At 34.7% G+C, this 26,274-nt stretch overlaps 1 protein-coding gene across 1 annotated transcript; it reads left to right on the forward strand.

Moving 5' to 3' along the window:
* The first annotated feature begins 1,808 nt into the window (after positions 1 to 1,808).
* LOC115888160 (embryonic polarity protein dorsal-like) lies at positions 1,809 to 26,274 on the forward strand. The gene is made up of 8 exons (XM_030907759.1): positions 1,809 to 1,987; positions 3,522 to 3,656; positions 9,996 to 10,192; positions 17,007 to 17,182; positions 20,816 to 21,048; positions 22,618 to 22,858; positions 23,011 to 23,082; positions 25,763 to 26,274. The coding sequence occupies exons 2-8, from the start codon at positions 3,537 to 3,539 to the stop codon at positions 25,972 to 25,974; spliced, it is 1,251 nt and encodes a 416-aa protein (XP_030763619.1). The 5' UTR covers positions 1,809 to 1,987; positions 3,522 to 3,536; the 3' UTR covers positions 25,975 to 26,274.

Here is a 26,274-nt window from a genome sequence, read left to right on the forward strand (position 1 = left end):
AACAGATAGTTAAATAACAACCCATCACTAGGCCAGGGTAATTTTTTTTTTCAGAAAATTCAAAATCACGTCAATTTTGTTTGTGAAGGGGACAACTTTTTCCCCAAAAATGATTGCAAAATTTTCAACCCTCTAGGCGGGGATGTTATCCTCCAATTTTTTTTCAAATAGGAAGGGGCTCAAGTGGTACTGCAACGAAAAGGGCTTTCTATCCTCTATATTTTCCCGCTTCGTTTTTGAAATTCGGTCGAGCCATTGAGAAAATATGAAGGATTGAAATTTGAAAAGTTTATTTAAACATTTATCAGAATAAATGATAAGGATAAATTCCTTGGACCAATTTGCCGTTTTTTCCTATTATTTCTAGATGTTTACGCATTTTTTCACTTGCCACAAGGTTGAACGATCAGGTGCGGTAGTTGCTAGATAGCTGTTCTGTGACTTGTGCGTTGAAGTTCTTCTCGATATCGTTAAACTTTTTAACAATTATGGTGTACTCACTTGCAGAAAAATTGGAAATAATCGAACTTTATTTTAAAAATAATGAATGTGGCAATCAGGCTGCGCAGAGATTCAATGAACGCCATCCTGACAAACACCTTTATGGAAAAATTGTTCGCGAGTTAGTAGCAAAATTTCGCGAAACTGGTTCCGTTATAAATAAAAAGAGGCAGAGGGAAAATCCTGTAGTAAATGAAGCTATGGAGGTATTCGTATTTAGCCAAGTTGTCATGGATAGTACGCTGAGTACAAGAAAATTAGCCAATGAGACCGGCGTGAATCGTACAAGTGTCCAAAGGATATTAAAAAACACAAGTTCCACCCGTACAAAATTCAGTAGGTACTAGAAGTGAACGAAGTGAATGATTTTGATCGTCGCTTGCAATTTTGTGAAACTATGAATGAACGAGTGGCGAATGATAATAAGTTCCTATTTAATGTGTGTTTTTCGGATGAGTGTACTCGTACTTTCTTTTTGAACGGTGTATATAGTTAATCGGCACAACTCTTGGTAGTGGGCTGAAGACAACCCCAGGGTTTTTCACGAGGTGCACACACAAAACTCTCAGAAATTGAACATGTGGGCTGGTATTTTTAGAAATTCTATTTTGGGTCAGTTTAACGATATTGAGAAGAACTTCAACGCACAAGTCACAGAACAGCTATCTAGCAACTACCGCACCTGATCGTTCAACCTTGTGGCAAGTGAAAAAATGCGTAAACATCTAGAAATAATAAGAAAAAACAGCGAATTGGTCGAAGGAATTTATTCTTATCATTTACTCTGATAAATGTTTAAATAAACTTTTCAAATTTCAATCCTTCATATTTTCTCAATGACTCGACCAATTTTCAAAAACGAAGCGGGGAAATATAGAGAATATAAAGCTCTTTTTATTGCGGCGCCACTTGACCCCCCTTCCCATTTGGGGATGAAGATTTTGCAATTATTTTTGGGGCAAAAGTTGTCCCTCTCACAAACAAAATTGACGTGTTTTTGGATTTTTTGAAAAAAAAATACCCTTGCCGTGATGCCTTGCGGAACGTTTTCGATGGGCCACCCTGTATTATCTAGACAATACACATTTTTGTAGACAGTGTTACAGTTTTTTAATAAAATAAGATCATTTTTTAATTTCAACCCTTAGATTGGCTATTTGATGTGGTGTTGTAACGATTATTTTTTTCTAAGATTGTTCACCTCAAAGTATAGAACCACACGCCGCCACTGTGCATGCAATTAAAAGGGAAAAAGTTTTATTATATGTATTTATATTTGTCGAAAAGTATCTCTTTAGCTGTCTTTAGTATGCTAGAGAATTCCATCGGAATAACAGTCAGGTTTTCTTCAGTGTTCTGAGACGTTAGTTAGTGAATGTTCTTTCTCTAAAAACTCTAAATTCTAAAAGTGTGAAATGTATTTATAAAATAACACAAACTTTGTTGTTTGGGATTTAGTTTGCAGTTAAAAATCATTATTTTCTGGGTAAGTAAAATATCTTCTTTTTCTTGTTAAAATTTAATTATTATTAAGCCTCATTCAGAATCTTAACATCTATACTAATATATAAAATCCTTAAGTGACTGACATACTGATTAATCACGATCCTGCTCAAACCACTCAACGTAAGAAGCTCAATTTTGGCATACAGGTTGATTCTAGGGTGTAGAGGTTCGATAAGAAAGGATTTTTCGAAATTCCAGTTCCAAGAGGGTGAAACCACCCCCCAAATATTACAATATTTTTTATTTAAAAAACGGCCAAGTTTCCGAAAAAACGCTTAAACACGTATATTTTATTTTGTTTTTTTTTTATATATTTTAAGATTTTTTAAAAATGTATACAGGGTGTTTCGAAAAATCTGGTCATAGATTAATCACGATCCTGCTTAAAGCGCTTGACGTAAAAAGCTGATTTTTGGAAAACAGATTGACTTTAGGGTGTAGAGGTTCGATAAGAAGGGATTTTTCGAAACTCGAATTCTAAGGGGGTGAAACTATCCCTCAAATATTAAATATTTTTTATTTAAAAACCGGTGAGTTTTTCGGAAAACTCTTAAACACGTATATTTTATTTTGTTATTTTACATATTTTAAGATTTTTTATAAATTTACACAAGGTGTTTCATAAAATATGACCATTGAGTAATCACGATTCTGCTTAAACTGCTTGACGTTTAAAGCTGATTTTTGGCAAACGGATTGACTGTGGGGTGTAGAGGTTCGATAAGGAGGGGTTTCTCGAATCTCAAATTATAAGAGGGTGAAAACGTCCCTCAAATAATACAATATTTGTTATTTAAAAAACGGTTAGTCTTTCGGGAAAACGCTTGGACAACCATAATTTATTTGGTTTTTTTACATATTTTGAAAATTTTTAAAAAATCATACAGGGTGTTCCAAAAAGTTGGGTAATTTCTTAACCACGATTCTGCTTAAACTGCTTGGCGTAAAAAGCTTATTTTTGGCAAATGGATTTTTCGAAAGTCAAATTCCAACGAGATGAAATTACCCCTCAAATATTACCAAGTTATATAATAATATCGCCATATTGTTTTTTCTCATGCTGACATAAATGAGAGAAAATTTTATCCAGTTTGTATGTTACTGGAAATTCTTGATTTGCTTTATCGTCACCATTACAAATGATTAGTTCGACGCGAACGAAGTCGCTGGTACACGCTAGTTAGATTATAAAGAAATAAAGTTTTCATCCAATCACAATTTCTTCTAACGGAAAATAATTAAAGGTCAAAATGACATTACTCGCAAATTTTGAATTATAATTAGTGGCAAAAGTTGGTTAATTTTCTCTACTAATTGAAAATTTACTATTTCTGAATTTTTCTACTATTCGGGCCGGATACGAATCCAACAAACCAGAGATCGTGAAAACGTCGAAACATTAAAGTCGGCCAAGTCGTTTTTGAAATATAAATGGTACAGCAAACCCGACATTGTTTTATTTATTGTAAAATATTTTAAAAAAATATTAAATTGACCTAGTTAACGTATTTCAGGTAACGTTATCGGACATGGATTTCGGAGTACAAATGAACAAAGATCCAATGCACCAAGGTGAGATTCCTTCATTTACCAACTACTCTCAAGGACCACCCAATACCGGAGCTCACAGAAGGCAGGCTTATGTTAGGGTATGTCTAGCATATGGAACTTTTGGCATGATAATTATATCGAGAGAATGATTACATCGAATCGAATGATTACAAAAGTTTGCTATAAGTACTTTATTAGTTAATACTTTAAAGTTTAATATATTTTGTTCTAGTGAGCCGATTTTGATGATCTTTTAAGCAATTTGTAGCTGAATTATTTGACTTTTTAGTATATTTGTCCAAATTAAAAATGAAAGTTTCCATCTGTCAATTATACGAGGGAAAACAAAATGTTGATATTTTGGTGAAACCAAAACACTTTGTGGAATATGTTAACAAAGCAAATATTTTAAAAATCATTTTATCATCTAGATATGTCTTTCCTCGAGAGTTTGTTTTTTGATTCATCCCAATAGCTTTACTTTTATTGGAGATATTCGCTTTTGAATAAGCCAGTAACCGTGATTTACAGCAATTTTAGCAAGAATTTTGGATCCTCATCACCACACTTATAAAATACTGCTTATTGTTTTTGTAATGTCACTGTCATTGAAAAGTCATATTATTATTGTTTATTTTACGAAAAAAAAAAAAACACACTTTCTGGTAATTTTTTCACTTTTTTATTAATGAGTGGAAGGGGTTGAAATAAACTACCCCTATCAATCTTGTTAACGAAATTTAAAGAAAAATCTTATCAAACACATGCAAAAAAATTAATTTGGATAGTTTAGTTTGTTTAGAAACTTTTTTATCTCTTGTATTTTTTTGATAAAACTCACCGATTTGAAATTAAAAAATAAAATGTAAAGCATTACATGTCAGGACAAAAAACATTTTCTGATAAAGAATCTAGTGGGCTGCTGTAATTTTTTTAGGAAAAAATCTAGTCGGCCGCTGTTACTTTTTAGGATATTCCCAACATTATTTTATTTGACATTACTCTACTGCAATACGTTATTATCTAGATGATTATTATTATCGTTATTATCACTAGATTCTTAATATAAAAATGTTTTTTGTCCTGACATGTAATGCTTTACATTTTATTTTTAATTTCGAATCGGTGAGAGTATCAAAAAACACAAGAGGTAAAAAGTTTCTAAACAAACTGAACTATCAAAAATTAAAGCATTTGCATGTGTTTGATAAGATTTTTCTTCTTTAAATTTCATTAACAAGAATGATAAGGGTAGTTTATTTCAACCCATTCCACTCATTTTAAAAAAGTGAAAAAATTACCAGAAAGTGTGTTTTCATAACAGTAATGCTTCCATAAAATTTCATTAGTCTATCTCTTTTCGTTTTCAAGATAAAAAATAAAAACATTATTTTTCCGCCATCTTTGGTACCGCATCTCCCTAATGGTTGACTTTTGACCCAACGTTTATAAAGCAAACTACCCTTTATTTTGAACAAAGAATCGCCCCCTAAAGTTTTTTGCATTTGTTTTGAAACACCCTGTATAGAAAATTGTTCTTCATAAAATTCTCTATCAAAAAGATAATTACACTTTTTTTCTAATAGTTAATAATAAATATATTAAATGTCCCTTTTTTGCCCATATTACGCGGCGAAGAAATATCCTCCATCAATGACATACTCGCTGTTTTCAAAAATATGGTCTCGTTTTGGAACTTTATTGACAATCTGGTATAAAGCTGCTTTATTAGTTTTCCTTTCAAATCGAAAAGGGAAAGATATACTGAAGCTAATTCGAAACTAAAGCACTTTTTTAACTCCAGGCTAGAATGAACGGTACAAATAATTCTTTGATATAGTAATGTTGAGTCAACTTGAACATCATTGCCATTAATTTTCATTGTATTGCTCAAACTAGATATCGGCTTTACACGATTTGCACAACGCACTTTTAAACTTTTAAATAAAATCCCATCTTTAGCATTTGATAATTAGTGGATTAGGCCTACAGGGGATACAACTTTAAAAAAAAACGCATCAAATACTTTACCTCTAGGGTGATGTGGAAATAAGTACAAATCACCCATTTTATAGGGGTAGAGGAGTGTGAGAGAAGAACGTATATTAAAATTCTAAGTATAATTTAGTGGTTACTGCTTTTTGTTAGCGTTAAACATTAAACTTTAAATTAGATTGAACTGCAGATAGTGCTAGTCATAACCAACCCTTATATTTGCGCCCTATTTGCCACTTTATTATTAACTTTAGAAAAAAAGTGTAATTATCTAATTATCTTTGATAGAGAATTTTATGAAGAACAATTTTCTATATAGGTATTTTTGTCGAGAATTGCACCGTTGCCGAGATTATCTAAAAAAACTTAAAATGGGGGTAGAAACGATGTTCTGGTTGATGACGCACACTATTTAGGGGTGGGAACTTTTCAGTTTATTAATACATATGATGTCCTGATTATTTCCACCAATTTGGAAAACTTTATGAATTAATTTTTTTTTTGTCGGATATATCGCAATTTGAGCCATAATATTACTGAACTAAATAGAGATGGTTTTAAGTTTTGAAGTATCGGCTATTGCTGTTTTAATTGATCATGGCAGAGATCAACTTTTAGACTTAAATCCATATCTGCTAGAGTAACTGCCTAACAGTTTAATTTCACGCTTAACTTGTTCATCCATACACAAGACCGATAAAATAAAAATCTCTAAGTTAACCGGGTAAGCTAGTATATTTTTTTAGGATTCCGTACCCAAAGGGTAAAAACGGGAACCTTATTACTAAGACTTCACTGTCCGTTTATCCGTCTGTCACAAAGGTCTATCTTATGAACCGTTATAGCTAGACAGTTGAAATTTTTACAGATAATGTATCCATGTTGCCGCTATAAGAACAAGTACTAAAAACAGAATTAAATAAAAAATGTTTATAAATAAAAAAGTACTTTCACTAAACATTATCTTTTAAGTAAGGGGTGCAAGGGGTATTGAAGCGATACATATAGCCTAGCTTACCCAAAAGTCAACCTCTCCTTTACGTGGTGCACCCTAACGAGGCTCTGACGACCGAATATAGGCGGTATATCATTATACAACCCTCAGACCTACCACCTTTCTGGGGAAGAGGAGTAGTAAACTACTCCCAGCCGGCCGAGAGCGTAGCACAAGGGAACTATCGTCGCAATCCTCACTGTGCCATAGCCATCCCGTGCTACAGTTGCAGCCAAACTGTGCGGCAGCGTAACCATCACAGTTTAACCTTTTTACGCAGCTTACACTCATCAAAGATGGAACATTCGAGTAGGACAAAATCATCGTCCGGAGGTAAAATGCCCCCTCGATCGGATCTCCGGGAGGGGATGCCTACTCGAGCGTATCATCGGAGAACTAAACATCGTCAATGTTTTACGTTTGCGGCGTGGAACGTCCGCACTCTACTGGACAGTACAAACTCCAATCGACCAGAGAGAAGAACAGCACTGGTCTCACAGGAACTCCACCGACTAAATATCGATGTTGCCGCTCTTAGCGAAACCCGCTTTGCGGATGAAGGTAGTCTCACTGAGGAGCATTACACCTTCTTTTGGAAGGGTCACCCGGCAACACACAGGAGAATTCATGGCGTAGGCATTGCAATCAAAAACGAAATCGCCACCAAATTAACAGAGATACCTATTGGTGTCTCCGAACGTCTTCTGACTCTAAGGTACCCCATATCAGACAAAACTTACGTCAACATCATAAGTGCCTACGCTCCTACCCTAGACGCTAAAATTGAGGATAAGGATAAATTTTACCAAGCTCTGCAAAATATACTCCAACAAATTCCAAAGCATGAACGAATCATTTTGCTAGGTGACTTTAATGCCCGTGTCGGCAAGCAACAGGAAATATGGCCTGACGTATTGGGAAAACATGGAATAGGAAATGTAAATAGCAATAGTGAACGCTTATTAACAACATGCACAGAGTATAATCTTTGCACCACCAATGCGTGGTTCATGCTGAAGGACAAATTTAAAGGTACATGGAAACATCCGAGATCAGGCCATTGGCACCAATTGGACCACGTAATCGTTCGAAGGACGTACCTAAAATGTCAGTCTCACAAAAGCCAGAGTAGATGCCGAATGCGGCACTGAACACCGACTTTTACAACAAGACTGGTTTAACGAAAATCAACCGCATATAACAAAAGCATAGAGCACATCAAACCGTCACTGCAAATCCACGCAATCCAAGACTAGCTGACAACTTTAAGGCAGCCAACAACACGTTCCGAAGAAACCTGCGCCAACTAAAGGATAACTGGTGGTCGCAAAAAGCTAGTCAGATTCAGGAGTATGCCACGCATCACGACTATCGTAAATTCTTCGAGGCTGTAAAAGAAGTATACGGTCCAACTAAGAAGGCAAGATGCCCAATCATGGCACAAAATGGCGAACTTCTAAAAGAGGAAGAGCAAATCAGAAGCCGCTGGAAAGAGCATTACAGCCATATCCTTAACTAAGAAAACAACCCCAACATGAAAGCACTCAACATAATACCTCAGTATAACAGCCTCGATGTATTAGACATTCCAGTAACAGAACAGGAAATAAAGGACTCCATAAAACAGCTTAAAGACAACAAATCAGCTGGCTGTGACGCGATTCCGGCGGAAATTTATAAGTGTGCAAGTAAAGAACTTAATGGTCATCTTTGAGATCATATGGGAAAGCGGAGAGGTACCTCAGGACTTTTGCAACGCGAATATAGTGAATATATTTAAGAACAAAGGAAGTGCATCAGACTGCGGAAACTACCGAGAAATTTCACTACTGGCTATCGGAGGAAAAATTCTTGCAAAAATTATGTCAAACCGCCTGCACCCACATATAGAAAAAATCCTCCCAGAATCGCAAACGAGTTTTCGCACCAACCGCGGTACCGTCAATTCCATATTCTCCATCCGGCAACTACAGAAAAAAGTAAAAGAACAGCAGTCTAAACTTTACGTTGCATTCATCGATCTAAAAAAAGCCTTCGACTCTATGAACAGAGATGCACTTTGGGCAATTATGAAAAAGTTCGGAGTACCCATCAAATTTCTTACAATGTGTAAAAGCCTCCATAACAACAACAAATCAAGAGTGTCATATCATGGATCACCTGAGCGATCTCTTCCTAACAAACACAGGCGTTAGGCAGGGATATGTCTTAGCGCCTCTCCTATTCAATATATTCATGAAGCGCTCTCCATTATAGTGGACAGCAATCTGCAGGAGAGAGGTTTGGGCATTAGATACAGATACGACGGCGGTCTGTTCAACATAAAAAGACCCAGGGCAAAAACACGTACAAAATTCATCACAGAACTTCAATACGCTGATGACTGTGCTCTAGTTGCAAATACGTTACAGCAATTGCAAGAAATGTTGAACACATATGCATGGGCATACGAGGCCTTGGGACTTAAGCTGAACATCGATAGAACTAAAATCATGTGCACTCCTCCGGAAGATCATAACAATGCTATAAAAATCGGAGATGAACAGTTGGAATATGTAGCGGAATTTAATTACCTCGGCAGTTTCGGTCCTTGAAAAAGCTAACTGCGAGAGTATTGAAGTCATGATTACAAAGTCCCGCTTAAGATGGGCTGGTCACGTATGCAGAATGCAGGAAAACCGCATACCAAAATCTCTGCTTTACGGTGAGCTTGTAGACGGTAAGAGGAGACCGGGTGGACAACTCAAAAGGTTCAAGGATATTTTTCTCGAAAACTTAAAGGGAATTAACAAGCAGAATGAGTGGGAAGAGGCAGCTCACAATAGAACGGAATGGAGAAGAATTGTAAAGTCAGTTAAGAGCAATAACCAAAAAGTAAAGAGGCAACAAAGCAATGAGATTTTTGAATGTCTGGAGTGCGGTAGACAGATAACATCACGTATCGGGCTTTTCAGTCACAGAAAAGCTCATGAAAGAAAACGCCTTACGTTACCATCTTCTGATGCGTGTCAAATACTCGTCAGCGAGTAATGGCTGTATGGTATGGTATGGTATCTTTTAAGTAAGAATTGTACATATAATCTTGTAAGTCCTCTAAGTCCTAAGTTAAAGCGTTAGGACTTTACGCTGCTATGACGTTGGAGCCGTAGTAAGGCAGGTTCGAATCCTAGTCAAGGCGACTTTTTTTAATCGTTTTTTTTTAAATTTTTACATATTTTTACATAGTATTTATTTTTACTTTTTACATAATTATTTTTGATTAATACAATTTTTAGTACTTAATTTGTTTCTTCATTTTTTTAAATTACTTATACGCGCATTCAAAATTTCAGCTAAATCGGAAAAAAAGTTTATAATAATATAGTGTCTAATGTTGTACAGATAATGAATGGTACCGAACCCTTCGTGCGCGAGTCCGACTCGCACTTGACCTTTTTTTTTATTTCAGATATTGGAACAACCTGCATCGAGAGCTTATAGGTTTCGATACCAGTGCGAACGTTCCCCGGTTGGATCTATCCATGGATCTATCCAAGGAGTCAGCAGTACGCCACAAATCAAAACGTACCCGGAAATCCAGGTGGAAGGTTACAGAGGCAATGCATTAGTCGTAGTGTCTTTAGTTATGAAGGATCCTCCTTATGCGTAAGTAAACATTTTTTACGGTGAAGCCTCTGATGCGATCCGAAGGTACCAAAGAAGACTATACTGTATGTATTTAAATAGAATTTTTGGGAGCATATGTAGGTTAATTTAAAACATTTTTAAAAATATATAGAGTTATACACGGTGTTCACAAAAAAGTAACATGTCTCAAAGTTGTGTTTTTTTGTAATGGACATAGATAAATGAAACAAGTTTAGATTGGAAAGTGCTCATAAGGACAATGTAAACACTATTTGGCGCTATTCTTGCAACGGTCGCGACCCGAAGCTTTTCATAATTTCGGATCGGTTCGGCCTTTTCCGGAATTATGTCGCCAAATATTATTTATTCAAATTTATTATTATTTTCTTTTAATTTTATGAAATACAGTGTGTTGCATTCAAGAAACTTTATTTTATATAAGGACATGTATGTGAAATACCTATGAAACATTAGAAACCGACGCACAGTGGTGTGAAACTGATAATATAACGAAAAAACCCTATATTTCCTAAACCGTTAATCCAATCGCATTGGGGCGGATTTTATTCGATTCAGCTTAATAAAATACGTCAAATAACATGGTTTAATAAATTTATTTAAAAGTAAACTGAGCACCAATTGAAACGTAACGTGAAAATTTTTGCATCAAGTTGAACATCTTGTATTTTCTGAACTATTGAAGGTGTTTTGAATTGCTAGCCAGATTCTGAAACGCTTTTTTATCGAATTATTGGCCAATACCCATAATACAGGGTATAACAAAAATGCGTGCATTTTTTACAACATTTTAAGTGACCTCCACTTTGTGGGGGATGGAGGATTTCCATTATTTGTGGGTATTTTAAAAGAGCTGTTTTATACCTCGGGACGTTTTTGAGGTATCGCTCTCTATTGCAATGTTTTGCTTTTTTTATGATTTTCGGTAAGGTTTTAATTCTAAATTTATTAGAATTAAAACCGTACATTATGAAATTAATATATTGTATTTTTGAGTATTATGCGTATTAACTAATGATTATACTAAGTGATTATACTGTATCGTTAATGAGAAAGTGTTAAATGCTTCTTTTGTTATGCCAAGATACATAATAAAACCTGTTCATATAATTTAAATATACCAGCTAGATAAATTTTTAACGCCCTGTATAACTGTAACACTTTTTAGTTTTATAAAATTATTTGTTTGCTTTATTTAATTATACATTAAAATGCATAATGCTTAAAAATACGATATATTCATTTCACAATGAGATAAAATTATTAGAGTATTAAAACTCTACCGACAATCATAAGAATATCGAAAACGTCGCAATGGAGAGCGATAGCCAAAAAAACTCATAAACGTCCCGAGGTATAAAACACCTCCTTCAAACTATCCACAAAAAATGGATCTCCTCCATCCCGCCACAAAATGCGGCTCACTTAAAATTTTGTTAAAAATGCGCGCATTTTTGTTTTACTCTGTATTATGGGTCCTGACCAATAATTGAAAAAAACTGCAAAGAACGGTTCGATAGTCGATAAAACAATGTTTTAGAATCTGGCTGGCAAATTCAAAATTTTAAAAAATACAAGAAGTTAAACTTAATGCAAAAATTTGCACTTTACGCTTCAATTGATGCTCAGTTTAGTTACTGTGGTTCAAATTATTATAATTTATAACATTTAAATCTTATACAATATAATGATATTTATATAATTTTAAGTGGCAAAAAGAGTAAATTATATTAAATGAATTCATCGGCATCCGCAAAAATGAAGAATGTAGTTTTTATTTTTTTCCACACTGTTTATCTTTTATTTTAAATTTTTAAAAAACGTGGCCGAATGTGGCGATAAAACTTATAGAATCACTACTTTAACAGTTGCTTTTTTTAGTCAAATTAATCTGAGACCAAAACTCGGTAAAGCTTTTTTATTCTAGTCTGATTAAAGTAAAAAGTAAAGTAATGTTATTAGAAATAGATTCAAACTAAACTGCATCAAAGGCACGGTATATTTTGGCAAAATGGTTTTTACTCTTAATGCCCATGGATAAACGAAACAGTTCCTGGGTAATACCGATTTTTAGAATTAAAAGAAGGGCTGTAAAATATTATTTGTTTTTGCTTTATTTTTGCGCGTTAGTAATTAAATTAAAAAAGTAATATTATTATATTGTCTTTGAACTAGCTCGATGTAAGATAGGATAATTTAAATCCGATTTAACACCCTCTTTTTTGGTTTTTTTTCCATTGCCGAAACTACTGTGTGACGTTATGCCACGATGCACGATGGTTTTTGCAGTTTTTTAATACACAACACAGTTTTCAGTTTTTAATTCAACTTTTTCACAATTATCACGAGTTTCAGTAAGTAAAATTTAAATTAAACTCACCAGATAGCAGTAGTTACTTTGAGAATGGACGCTTTAAACACTTTTCGGTATTTTTTCAATAAGGGCGGATTAAATTTTCAAAGATTTTATAACTTTGACAGGAGGAAATTATTTCTGATATTGTTTGGCGGTTGCTCTTAGCAACCGCTATAGCAGCGCCAGATCGCGTACAACGGTCGCTACCCAAAAACAATTATATATTTTGACGAGCTTTCCAATCTAAATGTATTTCCTTTATCTATTGTAATGGAACACCGTATACAGGGTTCGGCAATAGTGCATCGGGCATCTGTAGCTCCTAGAATAAAAAAAAATATTTTACGACATAACTTCTATAGGGTGGCTCAAAAAAGTGTGAGGGGATCGGCATGATTTTTTTTAAAATGGAACACCCTGTTTATTATTGCATTTTTGGTTTCCTTTCATATCACTTTACATAATCCTAAGATATGAGTAAATATATTTTGATAGTTTCAAAGATATTAATAAATAAATAAAAAATATATATTTTTCAGCCTTTCTTTAAAAAAAAATTATTTAAAATACAAGAACTAACCTGAAATCGAAACTATATTAGGTATTTACTTTAAATCATCTGTACTTCCTTTGCTATAAATATGGTCATCGTAATTCATACAGGATGTTCAAAATCCTACACCACACTTTCTAAAATATAAAATAATTTTTCTTTGGTTTTTTTTTAAATAGAACACGCTGTATATCATTTTTTCAGTAGATGGAGAATTATAAAATAAACATTTTCTGCATTTAGAGTATTTCAAAAATGTTAACGGTTTTGGAGAGATTTGCGGTTTTATATTTGATATAGCATTTTCAAGAGTAATTTTATATCAAAGCCACCCAATGATTTTTCTGTCGTATTTTACCGTTGAGAGAGCCATATGAAATAATACTGCGTGTATCTGCGAAACCATTAAAAATTTTGAAATACTTTAAATACAAAAAATGTTCATATTTTAACTCTCCATCTCATAAAAAAATAATATACATTTTTAATAAATAATAAAATAATAATATACAATAATATACATAATATACAAATTTATCTTATATTTTAGAAAGTTTGGCGTAGAATTTTGAGCACCCTTTATGATTTACGATTACGATATTTATAACAAAGTATGTATAGACCATCTAAAGTAAGTACCTAATATAGTTTTGATTTCAGGGCAGATTTTTGTATTTGTAATAATTTTTTTAAGGAAGGATGGAAAGTATATATTTTTTATTTATTTATTAATGTCTCTGAAATTATCGAAATATATTTACTCATATCTTAGGATTATGTAAAGGGATCTGAAAGGAAGCCAAAAATGCAATAATATACAGATTGTTCCATTTAAAAAAATCATTCCGATCCACTCACACTTTTTTGAGCCATCCTATGGAAGTTAAAATATTTTCCTGAAATAAATTTTTGAACATACTTTAGGTTTGCATTTAAACAAAATTCTCAAGTTTTTTATTCTAGGATCTACAGATGCCCGACGCACTATTGCCGGACCCTGTAGAGCCTGATATGCAGATAAAATATCCATTATTACCAGTTGGTTTGGAAATTAACATTTCCCATATAATTTTACATATAAAATGACAGAGATCTTCATTTCATAAACATCGCTCACGTCGTTTTTTTTTTTCGATCATACGGTATATTGTTCATACGGAATCACTCTTGGTTATGTTAGGTTAGGTTGCTGGGGTTTGGGATCATGTTTAATCCCTCACTCGGAGGGCCCATTGCGATACCCCTGTATTGTTGTACCAAACCTTCCTCTCATTCTTTCTTTGCATTAAAGCACTTCCAGCTCTTTGCAAAGTTCTCGATATCGCTGATGTTGGCCTCTGCTGCTTCCTCTAGTCCCTCCAAAAAACCTTGCCCTAAAGTTTTAAAGCGTCGGTATTTCAGTGCCGGACAATGGCACAGCAGGTGCTCTATGGTTTCTTCTCCCTCTCCGCATTCTCTGCAGTCGTCGTCGGAAACTTTCCATCTCACGAGGTTTACCCCCTTGGGACAGTTTCCAGTGACGACACCTACAATTATGCGTACTAGGTCCTTTTTGTGCTCTAGTAGTATTTTTGCTATCTACCACTGGCCATAGTCTTCGAGCTGTAGCACAGTCCTCACGGTATTGCCACGTCGCCCGCTGCTTGGCTTTCATGGCAGTTCCTATAGCTTCCTTCAGTGTGTTGATCGTCACAAGTGGTGGGTCATCTGCCACGGCCTCTCCCCTGGCCCCGTCTTTGGCGAGTCTGTCTGCTTCCTGATTGCCCACCACATTGCTGTGGCCTGGCACCCAGCACAGAGTAGCCCCGCCCTGACGCAGCCAGGACAGTGTTTCTCGGCATTTCATCACAGTTTTCGATCTCACTGATTGCATGGTGATGCTTCTTAAAGCGGCCAAGCTGTCAGAGTATATCACTATATCCCTTATTGGTCTATCAGCAATTTTCTCTCGTATACAACTAGCTGCTTCCTTTATGGCATAAACCTTTGCTTGTAGAACATTACAGCCATCCGATAGCCTTAAATATCGTCGGATATCGTCTAGTTTCTCTGAGAAGATATCTATACCTGTGCCCCCTGAAGTTGCGGAAGCATCTGTGAGACTGCTATCTCTTGAATGTTCATTACTCGGTTGCTTTCCCAATCTTCCCTTATCGGGATGCAAACGCTTATCTTTTCTCCAAAATCATGTTTGGTGAATCATGTGTTCACCATGATTTTCCCTGTCACTGGCAATATCCTCGAGTGACCGCCCATACAGCCACGGTACGTACTATGTACGTACCTGGTACGTAATGTTGGGACGAACGTCAGGTCCCTGGTACGTACAAGTACGTACAGGTACGTACTATGTACGTACTAGGGACGTACATTTTCCAATGCTATGTACGTCCCCGGTACGTCTCTGGGATGTAGTAAAGTACGTACTATGTACGTCGCATGTACGTACATTCCAGGTACGTACATTTTATGTTTTGTTCCGGACCAAAACTGGATGGAAAATGATCGAAAGTACGTACAATGTACGTACTATGGACATACAATGTACGTACTATGGACGTACATTTTTCAACGACGTATACGACCTAGGAATTTAATTAGAAATAATTCAATGGAAGTCAGCTTAAAATATTTATTAATATAAAAACTCAGGTACAGGGTCATCCCTTATGTCTTGATACACCCGTGAGTCTGGCTTCGGTCCGGCAACTAAACCCTTAGCGCACTCTGTCTTTTATTGGATGTTGATAGATATTTTATTTTTTTATTCTCGAACTGCTTCTAACTAAAAAATACAAAAAGAAAACTAAGTATTCAAATATCTAATTCTTGCCTCTGTTTTGAAAAAATTGAATGAGCCGACTCTCAATCATTCGAGGCTGTGACTGTGCTAGGTGAAATAGTCACATTATATTATTACACTTTAACTTACCTTGAAACAACGAGCAACGAAGGCAACGATAAAAGAAAACAAGGCGGAAGCCAAACAACCTACGGCCACCATGACACATGACACCCACTCTCACAACACAACCGAAAACTGGATCGGAGTAGGTGCGCACTCAGTATATTGTTGTTTTTAATTTTTACGTTGATTAATAAAAGGTGGAACTACACTGAGTGCACACGTGCGCTCTAGCTCTGCCAATCGAAAACGCCATTAGAAACCGCCCGATTTCCGATTCCAATGTAAACGAATAACTTAGCGGGAAATTTAAACATAGGACTGCATAATTTTCCTGTTAGGCTTGATTGCATAATATATTACATTTTTAACCCATCAGATTTCTTCAAAGACTATCATGCATTATGGTCATTGGATAATTTAGAAAATCATTTTTTATAGCGGTCTGGTTAGATTTATTAATAAAAGAAGTAGAGGTAGGTTAGAGAATTAACGTTAGCCTAGAAAAGATCCACTGATCCAGTCCATTCATTATTATTGGGTATATCTGACCAAAATAATCCAGTCATGATATTAAAATTAAATAACATTTTGTAATGCGTTTTCAAAAATTTTCAAGATACGTACATATTACGTACTCGCCGCATGTACGTCCGTAGTGAAGTCCTACAATGTACGTAAATAGTACGTACATGGAGCACGTCTATGTACGTACATAGTACGTCCCTAATTGATCCCGGAACGTACCGACGTAAAATGGACATAAAATGTACATCCCTGGGACGAAGTGTGCTGTATGGGCGTAGTTGGTATGGTTCCACAGATTGAATTATCTTAATCTTAGGGCACCCTTAGCGGCCAGATCCTTCACGAGCCAGTCGATTGATTGCAAGTCCAGAATTGCTTCTAGCGCAGCTTGCGCTGTGTTGTTCCTTGCTCCAGTTGTACCTAGAGCTGCTAATCGCTGGAATCGCTCATAGCAAATTTCTTTTTATTTCAGTGCTCATCCTCACAAGATAGTAGGCAAGGGATGCAGACATGGAGTATGTACGTTGACTATACCAGTCGACACTATGAGGGTGGAGTTCCCGCATTTAGGTATACAGTGCGTCAAGAAAAAGGAAGTTGAGAGTTCCTTGACGCAAAGGGAATCAATTAGAGTGGACCCTTTTAGGCGTAAGTAACAAATAGAACTTTTTATATTTTTTTTCTTAAATTTGGATTTTTGCATAAAGGCACCTGCTCCATCTGTCTAAATAATCATTTTCAGAGTTACAGTGTTGCCGCTTTATAATAAAAGTGGTAGCATATTTGTTATTTTAAATGGAATACCTGATATATTACTACATTTTTTCGAAACTGCTTCCAATATCCCCATAATTTTTCTATTATACTAAATATCATCTACATCTACATCTATCTCTAATAAATGCCTTTATTGTCAAAAAAAAAAAAATTTGTAGACATTGGAGACATTTGTAAAGTAAACAAACAAAAAAGAATACAAAACAAGTATACAAATTACATTGTCAGTCTTATTGTTTAAAATAAGCATTAATAAATGTTTACAATGTCAAAAAATAAAAATAATAATAAATATAGTAATAGCAAATATTAGACCAGTGTTTACAAGATCAAATTCGATCATCAAAATATAAGTCATTATAGTTCAGTCATTGGGGATCAAAAAAGGGGCTCGCTTGGAAAAAGTCCGGAAGTTCAGAAACTTTGCAGGTTTATAGGTTTTGGGGTCCCTAACTAAAATCCATAAAATGTACATTTCCAGACTTGCCGCCGGCGCCGCCATCTTGCCAAGATGGCGCCCAAAATCGGTATTTTGTGGATATCTCGAAAACTATGCGTTTTTCGCGAAAATTTGAGGAGAGCAAAATTAAAGAGAATAAAATTTCCTACAAAAAAGGATTTATGAAAATTTTCGCGAAAGTCAACCGTTTAGGCACAAAATCCCTGGAAATTTTACAATTTTGGGTAAAATATGATATATTACGTATAATCGATTTTCCGAAATCAAATGTCGATGAGGGTTCACTAAAACTAGTTTTAGTTTAGTTTTTTCAATTTTGTCATAAAACAGTGGCGTATCATTAATTCGCTCAGTAATTTATGAATAATTAATTTTAATTATTGAAAATGTGTACCTGTTTGTTTTGTGTTTTTGTTTCTACACCACTCAAGAGGTAAAGTATATGGCGCGTTTATTTAGCGAAAATGTTCATAAAACCTTTTTTATAGGAAATTGTATTCTCTTTAATTTTGCTTCCCTCAAATTTTCGCGAAAAACCCATAGTTTTGGAGATATTCACAAAATACCGATTTTGGGTGCCATCTTGGCAAGATGGCGGCGCCGGCGGCAAGTCTGGAAATGTGCATTTTATGGATTTTAGTTAGGGACCCCCAAACCTATAAACCTGCAAAGTTGCAAAACTTCCGCACTTTTTTACAAACAAAAATCCCCAATGACTGAACTAGTAGAAAAGCCTTGTCTAGTGAATAAGATATCAATGCCTTGCGAAATGAAGAAAATGATGTTAAGGATTTGATTTCAAATGGCAGGTGATTGTACATTTTTTTCGAGTTGTATAATATTGAACTTTAAACTAAATCTGAGCGTGGGACAAGTAGATAAAGATCTTGCTCCGCGTTCCTGAGTGGATAAGTGTGAGATGGCCTTTCTTGAGAAGCTGATACATTCTTACGTATTAGGCAAACGGATTCAAATATAAATAAGGAAGGAAGAGTTAATATTTTTAATTTTTTTAAAAAGTCCTGACAATGAGTTCTGCTGTCCAGTGAATATCGGACAGCTTTCTTCTGGAGCTTGAAAATACGGTCAAATTGAGTCGCACAACACGTACCCCAGAATGGAAGGGCATATCTGAGGTGCGACTCAAAAAGTGCATAATAAACAGTTCTAGCCACTGACAAGTTAAGCTCCTTAGAAACAGATCTTAATGCAAAACAGGCAGAGCTTAATTTTTTTCGACAAAGCGTCGATATGCATGTCCCATTTCAGAGAATTACAAGCCTTAAGAATTTTACAGATTTTACGACGTCAGTGGTAGTGTTGTTAAGTACAAAAGGTTGCAGCGAGTTTTTATACGACAAAACTTTAGTTTTAGAAATGTTGAGACTCAGGAGGTTCGAATCGCACCAAAGTTAAATGGTGATTAAGTCATTTGATATAATCTTATGAAGTGCCGTGACGTCCTTGTTGCTCCAAGTGAAGCTAGTGTCATCCGCAAAAAGACATATTTTACCACTGATGTTTATGTTAGCAATGTCGTTAATAAAAAGAAGAAACAAAATAGGGCCTAGTACTGAGCCTTGTGGTACTCCACATTCTATTGGCTTGCTAGAAGACAACGTGGTATCCACCCTCACAAGTTGACTTCTGTTGCTCAGATACTACTTAAACCATTCGAGAGATGTTCCCCTGAACCCATAGTGCTGCAGTTTATTAATTAGGACCTTATGATTCACACAGTCGAGCACCTTAGAAAAATCACAGAAAATTGTTGCTGTAGAATGATGGTTATTTAGATTATTAAACTTTATTAAGAAGGGAAAGCATAGCGTCATTTGTGGACTTGTTGCTTAGAAATCCAAATTGATGTTCAGTAAGTATTTTGTACTTAGACAGAAAAGATACCAGCTTTCTTTTAACCAACCTTTCTATGATCTTAGATAGCGTTGGAAGGAGTGCAATTGGGCGATAGTTAGAAGCTTGATCTTTGTCTCCTCCTTTATGCAGAGGAATGATTATTGCCGTCTTAAGACATTTTGGAAAAATACCATTTTGGAATGTTATGTTTATTAAAGAAGTTAGGTGTAGAGTGATTTCTGGCAGATTCGAAAACATTTTTAAAGTTAGCCCGTCGGTCCCAGATGAGGATTTATTTTTGATGGTATTAATTGTACTGCGAAGCTCGTCAAAAACTTCGGGCGAAAAAAAGAAACTGTGTAAGTTTACATTATCATTAGAGAGATATAAAAGTGGATCATGAAAAGGACATATGGTATTAGTTAAATTTTTGGCTACATTTACAAAGTAATCGTTAAGGTTCTCAGGTGAGGTAGAGATATTGCTAGACGAAGAAGCTTTGTTTTTCAAATCATTCACAATAGACAATGTTTCTTTAGCAACATTACCAGAATTGGCGATTCTCCTATTATAATAAAAGTCCTTAGCGGCTCTTATAGTCATATGATAAATTTTTCTGTATAGTTTTACGTAATTGTGGAAGAAGACACTGTCTGAGAATTTTTTTAAGTGAGATAATGAACGCATGTTTTTTAGAAGATATGCGCAGACCTTTAGAGGTCCAAGGTTTATTATGCTTATATTTGATAGGCCTAAGAGGAAAGGATTTGAACGCTAGACTGGTTAATGTTTTTACGAAAATAGAAAATTCGGTGTCGACATTATAAGAGCGAGTATCCCAGTTGGTTGTTTTACATAAGTGGTTGAATTTTTGAGGCACAATAGTTTTTGGGATAAAAAATAAAACGTGTAAAATTAATAAAAACATGATATAAGCGTTGGTTAAATCGTAATCGTTGGCAATCTAGCCTTAGGTTACTAAAAATTAAATCTTGCTTTATCCACAACGATGTTACAGGGGGGTCTAAAGTACCACTAATGGCTTCGAGAAAAGAATAGTACGGCTGTGTTCGTCTTGGCAGGTCATATGTTTCTGGAAAGCCATGAATATTTTAATATGAAAACTTTGGGATTTCTGTTCAGAAATCCTAGATACACCATATAACCAAACTTCTATTTTGTTTCAGAACATTTTCACCATAAGTATAATCCAAACTTAATAAACCTTAGCGCAGTAAGGTTATGTTTTCAAGTGATCTTAGAGGGCGAAACTGGAAAATACACTGAACCCCTTGAACCTGTAGTCAGTGACGTAATTAACGATAAGAGGATTGTGTCTAGCCTTACGATAGTCAGTCTGTCAGATTGTGTCGGCTCTGTCAGTGGTGGGGAAGAGGATTGTATATTACTATGTGAAAAAGTAACAAAAGGCATTTTTTTTGAAAATTTGTTATATCTCCTGAATGTAGTAATTAGCAGCGGCACATTGAAAATTTTTATGAAAATAAATAGTTTTAATATAATTTTAACTATTTAATATGAATATACAGGGTGCTACAAATTTGAGGTACGAGCATAGCGTATCTCGGTAACCGTAATAGATACGAACATGGTTAAATTGGGGCAAAGTTGCGCTTTAGGATGTTCACCAAGATGCCATTATTTTTTTTTTTTAATTTTAAGGAATGCTGAGTTTTTTGAAAAAAAAACTGATTTTTTTGAAAATAATTTTTATTTTTTTCACACTTAATATTTCTTTTGTTTCGGACATTTGAACATAATTTATTTAAACTAATATTAAGTCCGGCTCTGTTTTTTTTAAGATTTAGTCTATTCATCGTTACAATATTGATAAGCTTTCAAACTTAACAATGACGTGGGGTGAAATATTGAATACGGAAAATCAAATGCAATAACTAAAGGGGCATTACTAGGCGTCATTTGTAAAAGTGAAATCAATACATTTCAACATTTACAATAAAGAGTACAAAATGCATTCAGAACTATAACAACAAGTTATGTTCAAAGAGCTTTAAATAAGATTGAACAAAAAATAAATTTGTGCATTAGGGAGGGTGGTAACCCTTTCGAACATGTATTCGAAACTAGTTTATAGAAGTTGATTTATTTATAATAACAACGATTAATATTATGAATATTATTAAATCTTACACTTAGATTCCAAATGCACAATAAAAAAAGTTAAAAATAATATATTTAAATTGCTGACCTGGATATTATTTATTTGAATCTTTGAATGGGCTCGATTTTCCATATTCAATGTTAATTAGCGCTGATCAATATTGTTGCGATGAATATAATCAGATTAAATAATTTAAAAAACAGAGGCGTATTTGAAATTACTTTAAATAATAATTAAATAGTTTTATCGTTTTAAGGTACCCAAAACAAAGAAAAGTATCAAGTGTGGCATATCATTATACTCTAGATATATAGGCTTTTATTCTTTCAAAACCTGAAATAAAAAATGCAGGTTCGTATTTAGAAAAATTAAGTTGGCCTCTGTATCTCACAAATTATCAGCTAATTTGGAAATCTAAAAGTACTATCAGATAGCCCTAATAAAGTGGCTATGAGAATGTGTAATTAGTTTTTTGATTTTCTAAAAACTACCGGCAGGAAAAAATAAAATTGATTTTCCAAAAAATTCGTTTTTCACAAAATAATCTTTTAAGAAAATTCACAAAATTATTGCACAGTTATCATTCGCTAAACGATTCTCTCGTTAATGGAACCCATTTTCTCTACTGCGCATAAGCGTAACTGTAATAAGTACGGTTCTCCCCCTGCTACGTTGGAATAAACCTAATATTCTTCCACTAGCTTGGCGATGATCGAGATGAACTCAACCTTAAGTTTCATGCCTCTGATTTTTTAAGCTTTTTTTCAGAGCTAATTGCAAACAAGGAGATATAGCAGATATAGTAACAGTCATGTCATCACTGTATAATACTTATTTCATTTAAAGGCGTCAAAAGATGATATAGAAGTCCATTTTTTCGAGCTGGAAAACGATAGGGTTGTATGGAGTGCCAAGCCCGACATCCGTCCCACCCAGGTCTACAAACAGGTCGTTATTTGGTTCAAGTCGCCACCTTACAAAACCACGGACGTCGAGGAACCTGTAAGAGTTTTTCTCCAACTTTACAGGCCATCGGACCGGGCCACCAGCGAGCCCGTACCTTTCGAATTACACCCTCACAACTCAGGTATGATAGTTCGTTTCTTAAGCGCGGTATAGCTAACAAGACGGCTACTAGCCAACAATTAACAAACATGTTTCAAACTAACACATCTTCTATCTTTTAAGGCAGAACCTGTGTGTATTTTATTTACTTTATGTATTTTTTTTATTTTATAGTTAGTGGTTTGAAGCGGAAGAGATCCAGGTTTGACCAAACTGACAGTTTCAACGGATTACCTGAACATTATAGTAAGTTTTTTTAAAGAGCTCTAGTCATGACCAACATGACAGACAGGCCAGAGACATCGATTTGTGACGTCACCGCACTAGTCCGGCTTTTGTATTGTGCCATATGGTACTGCATATAGGTTTTGCATAAATAATAGTATTTATTGATAGTTTTGCCAGATATAAATATGAAAAATATTATACAGAAAGGTATTAAAAAATAACATTAACTTTTTATCGCGTTAAAGTAATTGAATAGCATTAAAATTAAGATCTAAAGCACGAATATTAATATGAAATAAACTACAGCATAAGATGAACAAAATAAAATCAGGATAATAAAAAGCGTGTCCTAAAATTGCGTTAACGAGTATTTAGCAACTAGTAATAATATACCTGTGATAAAAAGTTTCCAAATATTAAAAAATTTGAAAACTGTACGTTTATCGACAAGTTAAGAAAATGTATTGTATATGATAACGGCAGAATACATTTTAAAGTTTAATTAAAAATAATTGTAAAAATTTGCCTAACATATTTAAAAAATGTGGATATCAGATAGAATTACCTATTAACATTAAGTAATTTGTAGTTCGATGTTCATCAAGTAACCATCTCCATAAATCGTAAATAAAAAGATAAAGATATCATTTTTTTTTATATAAAATACTGAAATAAAGTACAAATTCATTTAATTTCTTTAAAATATATTGCCATTTCATAATAATAATAATACTTTTCAATATTTATTTCATCCTGAATTTCCAAATCTTGTTTTCTTTCATCGGGACGTTTTCTCTTTATGGGAACATGCACAGAGGGTCCATAAGAGGGTTGATTTGGAAAAATTGTAGGCACCGCATGTTCTGTAGGTTTTGGACGTGACCTAGTTACAGTTAATATTGTTGGGAAAGAAAATGTAGACAGATCCTGAGGACTTATTATAATTGCTGCTACAAGGCACAGAACAATGTCGCGGAATTTTTTATTTCACAAATTAAAAATAAAGAACTGTTTTACATAAAAATACACGTCACTTACGTTGGTTTAACACTATACACTAACACTACCGCTATTAATTATGTTTTTATATAAATTCTCCAACTTTTTCCTAGTCCGGACACACAGCCGGCGTTACTATAATTTTTACCGAAAGTATGGTTTTTTTCGCGGGTACGATGTTATGAATCGGATCTAGATAGTTCACTATTCACTCAAAATTATTTAGTATAATTTTATTAGCCTAGAAACGCGTAAAAAACACAGATTTGTTGCGAAACTAATGAAAACAATTGGTTTGTTTACGACTAATTCTGGACCACTTCGGTAGAACTGTCAAAACAGTCAGGCCTTGAATATGACGTTAGCCACGCTCTAGTATATCGCAATTGATTTCAGCATGATTTAAGTAAATGCCAAAAAAATAATATCTCGTTTTGGAAAATATATTTTCTAAAATGTTTCGACATTTATGGAACACAGACAATAAACTAGACTTTATTAATGCAGAAATTATAACGTAACAACATCCAAAAATGTTTTGAAACTCATAAGCTTCATTCAGAACCTCGAAATCATTGGAATAAACTAGTGGTTGCAATTATTTTTTTCCAATAACAAGGAGCCGGAATCTTCCAATAACTCTGCCGCAAACACTGCGACCTGTGAGGCCTATTATTGTGTTTGTCCCCTTTCTATATCTGCACCCATTCTCCTATCCTTGTACCCTGCACTAACTTATGCAGGTTCTTGATAGGATAGGAGCATAGTTCCTCCGGTTCTAGCCTAACTTTCCCAAATAAAAAGTGTCGCGCTTTATTCATGCTAGGCATTAGTAGTTCTTTTGTGGTTTTAGAACTAGGTCCTTGGTTAAAGGCCTTGCTGTGCCTGTGCCCCTGTCTGTTTCTCCAGTGGACATTATGTTTTTCCCTCATCCAGAGTTTTAGTGTATTACGGGCCATACATTTGGATATTCCCAGTACTGGCTGTGGACCAATATAGAATGCCGATGGTCCTTGCCTAGCTAGTTAAGTTGTCCTATAAAAAAATAGCTAGCTCATCGGCTTTTTCGTTGCTTTGGATGCCGCTGCTGTGGCAAATATTAAGCGTTCTCTATGGATACATCTGAGTAACGCAAGCTGTTGCTAGGATCTTTTGTTAATGTTAATTGTTAAGGATAATCTGTTAACTTTAATGATATTCTGTCAACTTTAATTGTGGTACATTGTGAATGATCGTAAACTAAAAAGTATAAAGTGTAATTGAAACCACTAACTTATTCCACTAATTGCGAGGTTCTGAATGAAGCCTAAAAAATACATTTAAAATTAATAGAATATCCTAGCAACAGCTTGCGGTAGACATCAGCTGTATCCATAGAGAAAACCAAAGAATATACCAAAAAGAAAACCTAATTACTAACTTATAAAACAATTAACTTTTCACTTCTAACCATAATAATTTCTCTTGACAGATGATAATCAAAGACCAAAATGACGCCGAATTCGCAAATTTTGAAGTATAATTATCGGAAAAGTTAAAAGTTTGATCACTTTTTCCACCAATTGAGAATTACTACCACTAATTTTGATGTTTTGAATGCTTACATTGAAATTAGAGGAACAAACTCCTACGCTAATTGCAACCACTAGTTTATTCCATTAAGGGTTCTGAATGAAGCTTAACTGATTTTTTATTCCAGATATCAACAATGACCAGGCACAAGCGTCCTGCTCCCTCTGGAATATTCCACTCAACTCCGCTTCAAATACTACCATTCAGCAAAATCCACAGCAAATTGGTGATCGCATGGAACTAGACAACTTCCAGATCAATTCAGACGATTTGGCCAACACGCTGAGGAGTATGCCCATTCAAGGTGGACACTTGCCAGTACTGGAAAACCTGTTTTAACTACGGAACCAAGGGAGCAATGACTATAAAAAATACAAGGATGCGACAAAACGCGCGAAACACGCGGATATTAGCGATATCTGTGATAATGAATTATAGGACGCCATGTGTTTGGTGCCAAACAAAGCGACGATTTTTGTGATTTAATTTTTTTTTTAATAATTTTGTTTAGTGAATTCTATTTTGACTTTATACAATGGTGATTTGTTTAGTTTTTAAATGTAAAACCCGCAGCGAAGAGAAAGAACCACGAATTACATTTTTTAGATAAATAAACAAACAATAATTTTGTGCACCAGC

This window comes from Sitophilus oryzae, unplaced genomic scaffold (genome assembly GCF_002938485.1).
Source record: "Sitophilus oryzae breed Bouriz unplaced genomic scaffold, Soryzae_2.0 scaffold_684_pilon_pilon, whole genome shotgun sequence".
Taxonomy (NCBI): Eukaryota; Metazoa; Arthropoda; class Insecta; order Coleoptera; family Curculionidae; genus Sitophilus; species Sitophilus oryzae.

Bases quoted from the DNA above. Each gene is read 5' to 3' on its own strand.
- LOC115888160 (XM_030907759.1), top strand. From the start codon at position 3,537: ATGGATTTCGGAGTACAAATGAACAAAGATCCAATGCACCAAGGTGAG. The intron at 17,183-20,815 runs GTAAGTAACAAA...ATTTTGTTTCAG, and splicing joins TAGAGTGGACCCTTTTAGGC to AACATTTTCACCATAAGTAT. The intron at 23,083-25,762 runs GTAAGTTTTTTT...TTTTTATTCCAG, and splicing joins CGGATTACCTGAACATTATA to ATATCAACAATGACCAGGCA.